The 14,531-nt window shown below is 45.4% G+C and overlaps 1 protein-coding gene across 2 annotated transcripts in view; it reads left to right on the plus strand.

Annotated features, from left to right (window-relative positions):
- LOC137334896 (F-actin-monooxygenase MICAL3-like) overlaps positions 1 to 14,531 on the plus strand; it is a 354,266-nt gene that overhangs the window by 242,435 nt on the left and 97,300 nt on the right. For both annotated transcript variants that reach the window (XM_067999976.1, XM_067999977.1), the window contains exon 5: positions 11,327 to 11,434. In XM_067999976.1, the coding sequence (XP_067856077.1) occupies positions 11,327 to 11,434 (108 nt within the window). The remainder of the gene's footprint in view (positions 1 to 11,326; positions 11,435 to 14,531) is intronic.

Consider the following 14,531-nt stretch of genomic DNA (forward strand, 5'->3'; position numbering starts at 1 on the left):
CCATCCCTCCTAAAATATCAGGTCTGTAAACGACCTGAAGTACCTGTTCAAGTACTTTAAGTGGCACCCCGCTGGCTTTAATTACCGGCGGGAGCCCCACATGCGGGGGCTGCGCGCGCACGTCAGCGCGTCACTGGGGAACCCGGAAGTGGGGGGGTTGGAGCCGGGCTCCGGACCCGCCCCGGGAATCCCGGATTTTCGCAGCCCCCCCACCACGAACGCACCCGATCGCGGGTGCGAAAATCGAGCCCTTTGTGTCCTTAGAACTTACTTTTCCTCCTATCTTTGTATCATCAGCAAATTTGACCACAAGACACTCTGTTCCTTCATCCAAGTCATTGATATATATTGTAAATAGTTGAGGCCCCAGCACTGATCCCTGCGGCACCCCACTAGTTACAGATTGCCATTTTTAAAATGACCCTTTTATCCCGACTCTTTGTTTTCTGTTAGTTAGCCAATCCTCTATCCATGCCAGTATATTACCCCCAACACCATGAGCTCTTATCTTGTGCAGTAATCTTTTATGTGGCACCTTATCAAATGCCTTTTGGAAATCCAAATATTCTGCATCCATTGGTTCCCCTTTATCCACCCTGCCCGTTACTTCCTCAAAGAACTCTAATAAATTTGTCAGACATGATTTCCCCTTCATAAAACCATGTTGACTCGCCTTGATTGTATTATGAGTCTCCAAATGTCCTGCTACTACTTCCTTAATAAAGGATTCTAGCATTTTCCCAATGACAGATGTTAGGCTAACTGGTCTATAGTTACCTGCTTTTTGTCTCACTCCCTTCTTGAATAGGGGTGTTACATTTGCGGTTTTCCAATCCGCTGGGACCTTTCCAGAATCTAGTGAATTCTGGAAGATTACAACCAATGCATCCACTATCTCTGTAGCCACTTCCTTTAAGACCCTCGAATGCAAGCCATCAGGTCCAGGGGACTTGTCAGCCTTTAGACCTACTAGTTTACCTAGTACTTTTTCTCTCGTGATAGTGATTGTTTTTAGTTCCTCCCTCCCCTTTGCCCCTTGATTTTCCACTATTATTGGTATGTTATTAGTGTCTTCTACTGTGAAGACAGATACAAAATATCTGTTCAATTCCTCTGCCATTTCCTTGTTTTCCATTATTATTTCCCCAGTCTCATCCTCTAAAGGACCAATGTTTACTTTAGCTACCCTCTTCCTTTTTATATACTTGTAGAAGCTTTTACTGTCAGTTTTTATATTTCTTGCTAATTTACTCTCATAATTTATTTTCTCCCTTTATTATTCTTTTAGTCATCCTTTGCTGGTTTTTAAAGTTTTCCCAATCTTCAGGCTTACCAGTAATCTTTGCCATGTTGGATGCTTTTTTTTGTTGCGAGTCATAAAATATCTTTTTAAATGTTTGCCACTGCTTATCCACCATCATACCATCTAATCTGTTTACCCAGTCCACTTTAGCCAACTCTGTCCTCATGCCATTGTAATTGCCCTTATTTAGTTCTATTGCATATAGTGTGGTTCGTCTGTCTATGTGACTGTCGATATAGTGTAGTTTGTCTGTCTATGTGACTGTCGATATAGTGTGTTTTGTCTGTCTGTGACTGTCGATATCGTGTGGTTTGTCTGTCTGTGACTGTCAATATAGTGTGGTTTGTCTGTCTATGTAACTGCTCTGCTCGGTTTCCGTTCATGGGTAAGCTGTTCTAAGTTGCTGTGTTTCTTTTCCTCCTTGAGTCTGTCTATATTCCTCACGCTCTGGCATTCAGGAGATCGTATACATGCAAGGTACGGTGCGTGTCGAATCTGTGTCTGATAGCTGCCCCACACTCAGCAATGGGGGAACGATACCAGATAGCAGTGAGCGGGAGGGCAACAGACCGATGTAATAGGATGAACGGTCCCAGCAGCCATGGACCGAGCCTGCAGATCGCTGCAGGGATTCTGTTTTATTTACAAAGTGCCATTTATGTTGCCTGTTAACCAGCAGTTTAAATCCCAGGGATATTCACCGTCCCATCTGGGTCTGTCTCCTGTAGCAATACAGTGAAATCACAACCGTCTGATTACTTCTGAGCCGGCAACTTTCCCCACTGCTATGTCTGCCCGTCAATGTCTGCCCGTCTGTGTCAGTAAGCACTGTTAGAGGGTCTGTGTCTGCCTGTCTGTGTCTGCCTGTCTGTCAGTAAGCACTGTTAGAGGGTCTGTGTCTGCGTGTCTGTGTCTGCCTGTCTGTCAGTAAGCACTGTTAGAGGGTCTGTGTCTGCGTGTCTGTGTCTGCCTGTCTGTGTCAGTAAGCACTGTTAGAGGGTCTGTGTCTGCGTGTCTGTGTCTGCCTGTCTGTGTCAGTAAGCACTGTTAGAGGGTCTGTGTCTGCCTGTCTATCAGTAAGCACTGTTAGAGGGTCTGTGTCTGCCTGTTTGTGTCTGCCTGTCTGTCAGTAAGCACTGTTAGAGGGTCTGTGTCTGCCTGTCTATCAGTAAGCACTGTTAGAGGGGCCTGTGTTTTCCTGTCACTGTTCAGTGAGGCACAGGTACTGCTAGAACTGTGAACACTAGCGTTTAGATTCCCATTGTTACATGGCTCCACTCTAATCTCACAATGTATTGCCTCTCTCCTCCATTACATGGCTCATTTCAGTAAATCAGAGGCTGCGATTTAAAAACATTTTTTAGAAAAGGTAAGTGAGAATAGTGTCAGTGCAGTCGAGGTGAGTAGGAATAGTTTGACATCAGACCCCCTCCCTGTCTCCTCAGCTTTGAGGTTTGGATCTATCTACAAAGCAACTTTCACTGCTGGATTTCCCATCACATCCCTCTCCCATCCTACCAAATCTGGTATTGTTTAACAAAGCAATCAGTTAATCCCCATCACTTAATCCCAATAGTTAATCCACAGCAGTTAATACCACTAGTTACATTACATTACATATCTATGTTACAACAGTGACTACACTTTCAAAGTACTTCATTCGCTGTAAAATGTTTTGGGACGTCCTGAGGTCATGAAATGCGCTGAATAAATGCAAATCTTTCTTTTTTAAAATTAATGGTGATTAACTCCACAGTTAATCATCATCACATCATCATTTCATTCCCCTCAATTAATCCTCACTGACTCCTCACCAATTCTCAATGACTTGTCACCAATTCTCACTAAGTTTCAATGACTCCTTGCTGATTCTCACTGACTCCTCACTGAGTTCTCACCGATTCCCACAGAGTCTCACTGACTCCTCGCTGATTCTCACTGACTCCTCGCTGATTCTCACTGAGTTCTCACCAATTCCCACAGAGTCTCACTGACTCCTCGCTGATTCTCACTGACTCTGACTGACTTCTCACTGAATCCTCACTGATCTCACTGACTCCTCTTTCACTTCTCACTGACTCCTCGCTAAGTCACAATGTCTCCTCACTGATTCTCACTGACTTCACACTGATTCCTCACTGATTCTCACTGATTCTTACTGACTCCTCACTGACTCCGCACTAATTCTCACTGACTCCGCACTAATTCTCACTGACTCCGCACTAATTCTCACTGACTCCGCACTAATTCTCACTGACTCCGCACTAATTCTCACTGACTTCACACTGATTCCTCACTGATTCTCACTGACTCCTCACTGACTCCGCACTAATTCTCACTGACTCCGCACTAATTCTCACTGACTCCGCACTAATTCTCACTGACTCCTCACTGACTCCTCACTGACTCCGCACTAATTCTCACTGCCTCCTGACTGAGTCTCACTGACTCTCAATGATTCTCACTGATTCCTCACCGATCCTCACTGACTCCTTGTTAAGACCCAATGAGTCCTCGCTGATTCTCACTGACTCCTCACTGATTCTCACTGACTTCTCACTGATTCTCACTGACTCTCAATGACTCCTCACTGACTCCTCACTGACTCCTCACTGATTCCTCACTGACTCCTCACTGATTCCTCACTGATTCTCACTGACTTCTCACTGATTCTCACTGACTCCTCACCGATTCTCACTGACTCCTCACTAATTCTCAATGACTGCTCGCTGATTTTCACTGACCCCTCACTGACTCCTCACTGATTCCTCACGATTCACACTGACTCCCCGTTAAAACCCAATGAGTCCTCACTGATTCCCAATGACTCCTCACCGATTCTCACTAACTCCTCACCAATTCTCACTGACTCCTCACTGACCTCCCACTGACTCCAACTCACTCTCATTGACTCCTTACCGATTCATCACTGCCTCTCACTGACTCCTCACTGATTCCCATTGACTTTCACTGAATTCTCATAGACTCTCACTAATTCTCACTGACTCCTCACTGATTCCCATTGACTTTCACTGAATTCTCATAGACTCTCACTAATTCCCACTGACTCCTCACTGTTTCTCACTGCTTCTCACTGACTCCTCACTGACTCCTCACTGACTCCTCACTGAGTTCTCACTGATTGCCACTGACTCTAACTGACTCCTCACTGCTTCTCACTGACTCCTCATTGAGTTTTCACTGAATCTAACTGACTCTTACTGACTCCTCCCTGATTCCCAATGACTCTCACAGAGTCCTACTCACCCCTCACTGAATCTCACTGACTCTCACTAATTCTTCACTGATTCCCACTAACTCCATACTGATTCCTCACTGATTCCCACTGAATCTCACTGACTCCCACTGACTCCTCACTGATTCCCAATCATTCCTCACTGACTCTCACTGATTGCCACTGAATCTCAGTGACTCCTCCCTGATTCCCACTGACTCCTCACTGACTATCGCTAACTCTCACTGACTCACACTGACTTCTCACTAACTCTCACTGATTCCCACTGACTCCTCACTCATTCTCACTGACTCCTTACTGACTCCTCACTGTTTCTCACTGTTCCCACTGACCCTCACGGACTCTCACTGTTCCCAATGACTCTCACTGATTTCCACTGACTCCCACTGAATCTCACTGACTCCTCATTGAGTTCTCACTGACTTTCATTGATTGCCACTGAATCTCACTGACTCGAACTGACTCCTCCCTGATTCCTACAGACTCTCACTCACTCCTCACTGACTCTCACTAACTCCTCACTGATTCCCACGAACTCCGCACTGATTCCTCGCTGATTCCCACTGAATCTCACTGATTCCTCGCTGATTCCCACTGACTGTCACTGAATTCCCGATGACTCTCACTAACTCCCCGCTGACTCTCACTGATTCCCACTGACTTCTCACTGGCTTTCACTGATTCCCACTGACTCCACACTGCTTCTTACTGATTCCCACTGACTCCTCATTGATTCCCACTGTCTTCTCACTGACTCTCATTCACTCCTCACTCACACCTCATTGATTCCTACTGATTCCCACAGACTCTCACTGAATTCCCACTGACTCTCACTGAAATCCCACTGCCTCCTCATTGACTCTCACTGATTCCCACTGACTCCACACTGCTTCTCACTGATTCCCAATGACTCTCTGATTCCCACTGACTCCACACTGCTTCTCACTGATTCCCAATGACTCTCACTGACTTCTCACTGATTCCCACTGTCTTCTCTCTGACTCCTCACTGAATTCTCACTGACTCCTCACTGACTCTCACTGATTCCCACTGAATCTCACTCACTCCTCACTGACTCTTACTGACTCCCAATCATTCCTCACTGATTCCCACTGACACTGACCTCCCACTGACTTGCACTGACCTCCCACTGATTCTCACTCACTCTCATTGACTCCTTACCGATACGTCACTGCCTCTCACTGACCCCTCACAGATTCTCACTGCCTCTCACTGACCCCTCACAGATTCTCACTGCCTCTCACTGACCCCTCACAGATTCTCACTGCCTCTCACTGACCCCTCACAGATTCTCACTGCCTCTCACTGACCCCTCACAGATTCTCACTGCCTCTCACTGACCCCTCACAGATTCTCACTGCCTCTCACTGACCCCTCACAGATTCTCACTGCCTCTCACTGACCCCTCACAGATTCTCACTGCCTCTCACTGACCCCTCACAGATTCTCACTGCCTCTCACTGACCCCTCACAGATTCTCACTGCCTCTTACTGACCACTCACAGATTCTCACTGCCTCTCACTGACTATCACTAACTTCTCACTGACTCCTCCCTGATTCCAACTGACTCCCACTCACTCCTCACTGAATCTCACTGCCTCCTCACTGACTCTCACTAACTCCCCACTGACTCTCACTGATTCCCACTGACTTTCACTGATTCCCACTGACTTTCACTGATTCCCACTGACTTTCACTGATTCCCACTGACTTCTCAGTGATTCCCACTGACTCCACACTGCTTCTCACTGATTCCCACTGACTTCTCACTGATTCCCACTGACTTCTCACTGATTCCCACTGACTCCTCATTGATTCCCACTGTCTTCTCACTGACTCCCATTCACTCCTCACTCATAGAAGTCATAGAAGTTTACAACATGGAAACAGGCCCTTCGGCCCAACATGTTCATGTCGCCCAGTTTATACCACTAAGCTAGTCCCAATTGCCTGCACTTGGCCCATATCCCTCTATACCCATCTTACCCATGTAACTGTCCAAATGCTTTTTTAAAAGACAAAATTGTACCCGCCTCTACTACTGCCTCTGGCAGCTCGTTCCAGACACTCACCACCCTTTGAGTGAAAAAATTGCCCCTCTGGACCCTTTTGTATCTCTCCCCTCTCACCTTAAATCTATGTCCCCTCGTTATAGACTCCCCTACCTTTGGGAAAATATTTTGACTATCTACCTTATCTATGCCCCTCATTATTTTATAGACTTCTATAAGATCACCCCTCAACCTCCTACTCTCCAGGGAAAAAAGTCCCAGTCTATCTAACCTCTCCCTATAAGTCAAACCATCAAGTCCCGGCAGCATCCTAGTAAATCTTTTCTGCACTCTTTCTAGTTTAATAATATCCTTTCTATAATAGGGTGACCAGAACTGTACACAGTATTCCAAGTGTGGCCTAACTAATGTCTTGTACAACTTCAACAAGACATCCCAACTCCTGTATTCAATGTTCTGACCAATGAAACCAAGCAAGCTGAATGCCTTCTTCACCACCCTATCCACCTGTGACTCCACTTTCAAGGAGCTATGAACCTGTACTCCTAGATCTCTTTGTTCTATAACTCTCCCCAACGCCCTACCATTAACGGAGCAGGTCCTGGCCCGATTCGATCTCCCAAAATGCATCACCTCACATTTATCTAAATTAAACTCCATCTGCCATTCATCGGCCCACTGGCCCAATTTATCAAGATCCCGTTGCAATCCTAGATAACCTTCTTCACTGTCCACGATGCCACCAATCTTGGTGTCATCTGCAAACTTACTAACCATGCCTCCTAAATTCTCATCCAAATCATTAATATAAATAACAAATAACAGCGGACCCAGCACCGATCCCTGAGGCACACCGCTGGTCACAGGCCTCCAATTTGAAAAACAACCCTCTACAACCACCCTCTGTCTTCTGTCGTCAAGCCAATGTTGTATCCAATTGGCTACCTCACCTTGGATCCCGTGAGATTTAACCTTATGTAACAACCTACCATGCGGTACCTTGTCAAAGGCTTTGCTAAAGTCCATGTAGACCACGTCTACTGCACAGCCCTCATCTATCTTCTTGGTTACCCATTCAAAAAACTCAATCAAATTCGTGAGACATGATTTTCCTCTCACAAAACCATACTGACTGTTCCTAATCAGTCCCTGCCTCTCCAAATGCCCGTAGATCCTGTCTCTCAGAATACCCTCTAACAACTTACCCACTACAGATGTCAGGCTCACCGGTCTGTAGTTCCCAGGCTTTTCCCTTCCGCCCTTCTTAAACAAAGGCACAACATTTGCTACCCTCCAATCTTCAGGCACCTCACCTGTAGCGGTGGATGATTCAAATATCTCTGCTCGGGGACCCGCAATTTCCTCCCTAACCTCCCATAACATCCTGGGATACATTTCATCAGGTCCCGGAGATTTATCTACCTTGATGCGCGTTAAGACTTCCAGCACCTCCCTCTCTGTAATATGTACACTCCTCAAGACATCACTATTTATTTCCCCAAGTTCCCTAACATCCATGCCTTTCTCAACCGTAAATACCGACTTCCCACTGACTTCTCACTGATTCCCACTGACTCCTCATTGATTCCCACTGTCTTCTCACTGACTCCCATTCACTCCTCACTCACACCTCATTGATTCCCACTGACTCCTCATTGGCTCTCACTGATTCCCACTGACTCCACACTGCTTCTCACTGATTCCCAATGACTCTCACTGACTTCTCACTGATTCCCACTGTCTTCTCTCTGACTCCTCACTGATTCCCACTGACTCTCACTCATTCCCACTAATTCTCACTGACTCCTCACTGATTCCCAATGATTCTCACTGACTTCCCCTGACTGTCACTGAATCCCACTCACTCCTCACTGAATCCCACTCACTCCTCACTGACTCCCATTGACTCTCACTGAATTCTCACTGACTCTGACTGACTCCACACTGAATCTCTCTGACTCCTCACTGATTCACACTGACTCCTGACTGATTCTCAATGACTCCTCACTGATTCCCACTAACTCTCACTGACTCCTGACTGATTCTCACTGATTCCCACTAACTCTCACTGACTCCTAACTGATTCTCACTGACTCCTCACTGCCCCTCACTGTTTCCCACTGATTCTCACTGACACCTCACTAACTCTCACTGAATTCCCACTGATTCCTCACTGACACACTGATTTCCACTGATTCCCACTGACTTCTCACTGATTCCCACTGACTTCTCACTGATTCCCACTGACTTCTCACTGATTCTCACTGACTCCTACTGATCCCCACTGAATCTCACTGACTCCTCACTCATTCCCACTGACTCTCATTGATCCCTCACTCATTCCCACTGACTCTCACTGATCCCCACTGAATCTCACTGACTCCTCACTCATTCCCACTGACTCTCACTGATCCCTCACTCATTCCCACTGACTCTCACTGATCCCCACTGAATCTCACTGACTCCTCACTCATTCCCACTGACTCCTCACTCATTCCCACTGACTCTCACTGATCCCTCACTCATTCCCACTGACTCTCACTGACTCCTTACTGATTCTCACTGATTGCCATTGAACCTCACTGAGTTCTCACTGACTTCTCACTGATTCCCAATGACTCTCACTGAATCTCTCTGACTCCTCACTGCTTCCTCACTGAATCACGCTGGCTCTCACTGGCTCTCACTGGCTCTCACTGATTCCCACTGGCTCCTCAATTATTCTCACTGACTCCTCACTGCTTCCTCACTGAATCACGCTGACTCTTACTGGCTCTCACTGGCTCTTACTGACTCCTCACTGATTCCCACTGGCTCCTCAATTATTCTCACTGACTCCTTACTGCTTCCTCACTGATTCCCACTGACTCCTCACTGATTACCACTGACTCCTCACTGATTCCCACTGACTCCTCACTGATTCCCACTGACTCCTCACTGATTCCCACTGACTCCTCACTGATTCCCACTGACTCCTCACTGATTCCCACTGACTCCTCACTGATTCCCACTGACTCCTCACTGATTCCCACTGACTCCTCACTGATTCCCACTGACTTTTCACTGATTCCCACTGACTCTCTCTGATTCCTCAGTGACTCCTCACTGATTCCTCAGTGATTCTTGCTGACTCTTCACTGATTCCTCAGTGACTCTTCACTGATTCTCACTGACGCGTCACTCATTCTTACTCTCATTGACTCCTCACTCATTCTCACTCACTCTCATTCACTCTCACTGACTCCTCACTGACGCATCACTCATTCTCACTCTCATTGACTCCTCACTCACTCTCTTTCATTCTCACTCACTCTCACTGACTCCTCACTGACTCTCACTGTCTCTGCTGCGATCCTTTTTTTCACTAGATCCCTTGGTAAAGCGTCTGATTCTCTTACTGAACAAGATTGCTTGTCCCAATGGCATAGGTTTTCCAGCTGAAAGTGGGATGTGTCCCTGAAGTGTTTTTCACTGACCCCATACAAGACCAGCATCATCCACAGTGGGTAAATTGCCCACTGGTGGAGTGCTGGGGCTAGATTTAAAGAGGCAGGCATCCCTTTATATTTGGAAGTAATGGCTGCAAGGAGCTTGTTTCATCACATGGCAGGAATGGGATGTTTGTGAGTGGACTGGAAGATTTAAGGTACTGGTGTGGGAAGGTGTAGCCAGGATTTAATGCAGTGACCACATTAGCAGGTAAAGATGTGTCCCTTAGAATTCAATCCCTTAGATACCCTGGGTGCCAGATACATATGGGCAAGTGTGATGGACACAGGGGCCTCGGGAAACAATTATGTCAATATTACAAGGAGGTGCGACCTGTTTGGGGTGGTGGGAGTCTGTCGCCATTGAAGGAAGCACTGGAAATGAACATCAAAACCAAAATAGGCCATTTCCCAATCATAATGCCCGGTGAACGCCTAAAAACAACAGGTGATTCTACCCTAACATTACTGTGCTACTTTCACTGAACTAGATCTCCTTGTATCATGTCACTGTGTCCTCCTAGTTTTGTGAAGCAGATCTGATCAACGCATCCAGTAGTTTGCTCTGCCTGTGTGCTCCCCGGCAGTGAATCCAGTAATGTATTTGTCTGTGTGCTCCCCTGGGAGTAGATCCAGTGGTTTGTTGTGTCTGTATACTCCCCTGGCAGTAGATCCAGTGGTTTGTTGTGTCCGTATACTCCCCTGGCAGTAGATCCAGTGGTTTGTTGTGTCCGTATACTCCCCTGGCAGTAGATCCAGTGGTTTGTTGTGTCTATATAATCCCTGGCAGTAGATCCAGTGGTTTGTTGTGTCTGTATACTCCCCTGGCAGTAGATCCAGTTGTCCATTTTGTTTGTCCCCCCCCCCCCAGTGGATCCAGTAGTTTTCTTTGTCTGTGTGCTCCCGATCATTTATGTTGTCTGTTTGGCCCCTGCCAGTGCACCCAGTGATTTGTTTTGCCTGAGCGCTCCCTGGTAGTAGATCCAGTGGTGTATTTTGTATATGTGCTCCCCTGGCACTGGATCCAATAGTGTTTTTTGCCAGTGTGCTCCTAATCACTGGATCCAGTGATGTGTTTTGCCAGTGTGTTCCTGATCACTAGATCCAGTGATATGTTTTGCCAGTGTGCTCCCCTGGTAGTGCTGAGAGTTCTGATGGCTCATGGTAATTGTACCTTCTTGCCTTATTCCACTGGATAGGACACTGGTGTTGAGCAGTGATGAAGACTTGGCTCTCTCATTTCAGAAACCCTACACTGAGGAGGAGCTCAACTCCAAATTGACTCGGAGAGTGCAAAAGGCAGCTCGGAGACAGGCCAAGCAAGAGGAGCTGAAGAGGCTGCACAGGGCACAGGTCGGTAACCGATGGATTAGAATCTCTTTCAAAACGGGATTCCCATTAATGGGACGAATGGGAGCAATGCCAGCCTGCCTATGTTCCCATGTGAAGGGTCAGATCCCATTACCTAATGATATACCTGTTTAACCAGCTTGGTCAAATCTCACTCACACGTATTAACAAAAAGCAAAATACTGCAGACGACTAATTTGAGACATGACGTGGTAACTTTAAAAAACTGCAAGTCAGTGGCAGTTAATAGTTAACAGACAATCAGCTGTAACTAGGTCCCTGACCAGGTGATAATTATTGTGGCTGGAAGTTGACTAACCGATTGTAACTAGGGTGTGTCAGAAAGATGTATAGTACAAGGATCTTTGCAAAAGCACAGAGGTTGGTAAGGACACAGAGTGAACGTCTAACGGAGTGAATCGCTAACAGAGTGAGGACATTCAATTGGGAATTTGGTGAGTGTGGGAATTAGGTGCAGAGGGGGAAGGAGGTGCTAAGTTATTTAAACCAAGGAACTATAAACTAATCTATCAACTTTTAGAACTTAAATTTAAACAGATAAAAAAAAGAGAGTAATTACTAATTATTTTGAAAACAAGCTAAATCCATTGACTAAATATAATCTAGATCTCAAGTGATTCTATTATAAACTACTGATAATAAATAAACAAATAAAAACTAGAGATGGCAGTACAGGCTGTGTGTTGGGACTGTAATATGTGGGAGTTTGTGGACAGTGAGACTGTCCCGAATTGCCATATCTGCAGGAAATGGCTCTGGTTTGAGACACTCCGGCTCAGAGTCTTTGAGCTGGAGTGCGAGTTAGAGACACTCCGATACATAAGGGAGGGGGAGGTAGAGAAGGAGGTCCCGCAGACACTGGTCCCATCCAACAGGTACGAGGTACTTGATACTTGTGAGGTTAAGGATGAAGACTGCAGGGAGGATGTCCAGAATGCTAACCATGTCACCGTGGAGTAGGAGGCAGTCCAAGGGGGGAAGGATCAGAATAAAAAGGTTGTAGTCATAGGGGATTCTATATTCAGGGGGATAGACACCGTCCTCTGCAGTCACGACTGAGAGTCCAGGAGGATGTGTTGCCTACCTCGTGTAAGGGTAAAGGACATCTCTGAACCACTGGAGAGGAACTTGGAAAGTGGGGGGGGTGGGGGGAGGATCCAGTTGTCGTGGTCCATGTCGGCACTAATGACATAAGGAAGAACAGGGAGAAGGTCCTGCTAAAGGAATATCTGAAGCTAGGAATTAAACTAAAAAGCAGGACCTGACGGGTGGTAATCTCAGGTTTACTACTCGAGCCATGTGCTAATTGGCACTGGGATAGGCAGATCAGGAAGGTGAATGTGTGTCTGAAAGACTGGTGTGGGAAGGAGGGGTTCCATTTCATGGGATACTGGCACCAGGACTGGGACAAGAAGGAGCTGTACCACTGGGATGGGCTCCCCTGAACCGGAATGGGACCAGCGTCCAAGCGGAAAGGCTAAATGGGGCGATGGAGAAGGTTTTAAATTAGTAAGATGGGGGGAGGGATCTGGTAGCAACAACAAAAGCTTAAAGATAAAAGAAACAGGAGATGAGTGTAAAGATAAGGAATAAAGGTAACTTAAAAGGTCAAAAGAACAAATACAGTTATAAAACTGAAGTATAAAGGAACTGTTAAAAATAAAGTAAAAGGAACAACTATTAAAGACAAATTAAATTGCCTGTACAGCAATGTACACAGCGTCCAAAACAAAATAGGGGAACTGGAGGCTATAATCCGAAATGAGGAACCAGATGTGGTAGGAATAACTGAAACATGGCTACATAAAGAGCAGGACTGGCAACTAAATATTGCAGATTATAACATAGTCAGAAAGGATAGGGAAGGAAAAAGGCCAGGGTTGGGGGAGGGGTGGGGGTGGATTGGCTGTACTAATTAGAGATAACATAATGGCAGTAGAAAAAAGGGTCATAACTAACAGGAGGATAGAAACAGAATCCATATGGATTGAAATAAAAGATAAGGGATCGATTCCCCTAATAGGGGTATATTACAGACCACCTAATAGTGGAAAGGAGATGGAGGAAGAAATATGTAAGCAAATGTGTGAAATGAGTAAAGGAAATAGAATAATAATCATTGGAGATTTTAACTATCCCCAAATAAACTGGCAAGAAGAGGTCAGTAAAGGGGTACGGGGAATGGAGTTTTTACAATGTGTGCGGGACTCCTTTCTTACCCAGTATGTAAAAAGCCCAACAAGAGAGGAAGCATTGCTGGATCTAGTAATGGGAAATGAACCAGAACAGATAAGAGAAGTAAGCGTAGAGGAACATCTAGGCAATAGTGATCACAACATAATAAAATTTAAGATAAAGTTTGAGATGGACATAAGTAAAACAAAGACCAAAGTAATAAATTGGAACAAAGTTGATTTTCTGGTGATGAGAATGGAACTAGAGAAAATAAACTGGAAAAATTTAGTGACAAACAAAGAAATAGAACAGCAGTGGGAAACATTTAAAACGGTGATCAACAGAGTTCAGGAGAAATATATCCCACTAAAAATCAAGAACAAACTAGCCCGTAATGATACACCATGGATGAATAAAGAAATAAGGGCAAAATTGAAACTAAAGAAAAAGGCATAGTCTAAGTACATAGACAATAAAGGAGAGGATGACAAAAGGGAATATTGAGAGATTAGGAAAGAAGTCAAAAACAATTAGGGAAGCAAAGAGGAACCACAAAATTAAATTATCAAGGAATATATAAAGAAATAATAAAATATTCTACAGACACATAAATAATAAAAGAAAAATCAGGATAAGGATAGGGCCACTAAGGGAAAAACCCGATAAACTCACAAGTAATGACAGCGAAATGGCAGAAATATTGAATAGTTACTTTGCCTCAGTATTTACCAGGGAGACTAACAAGGTGGGCAGGACATTAGAAGAGATCAAAAAAGATATAAAGACATTTAAGGTAGAAAGGAGGGGAGATCATTGATAAACTAATCAAACTTAGAAAGGATAAAACCCCTGGTCCGGATGGATTGCATCCGCGAATATTAAAAGAAGTCAGGGAAAAGATAGC

Source organism: Heptranchias perlo, chromosome 18 (genome assembly GCF_035084215.1).
Source record: "Heptranchias perlo isolate sHepPer1 chromosome 18, sHepPer1.hap1, whole genome shotgun sequence".
NCBI classification, from domain to species: Eukaryota; Metazoa; Chordata; class Chondrichthyes; order Hexanchiformes; family Hexanchidae; genus Heptranchias; species Heptranchias perlo.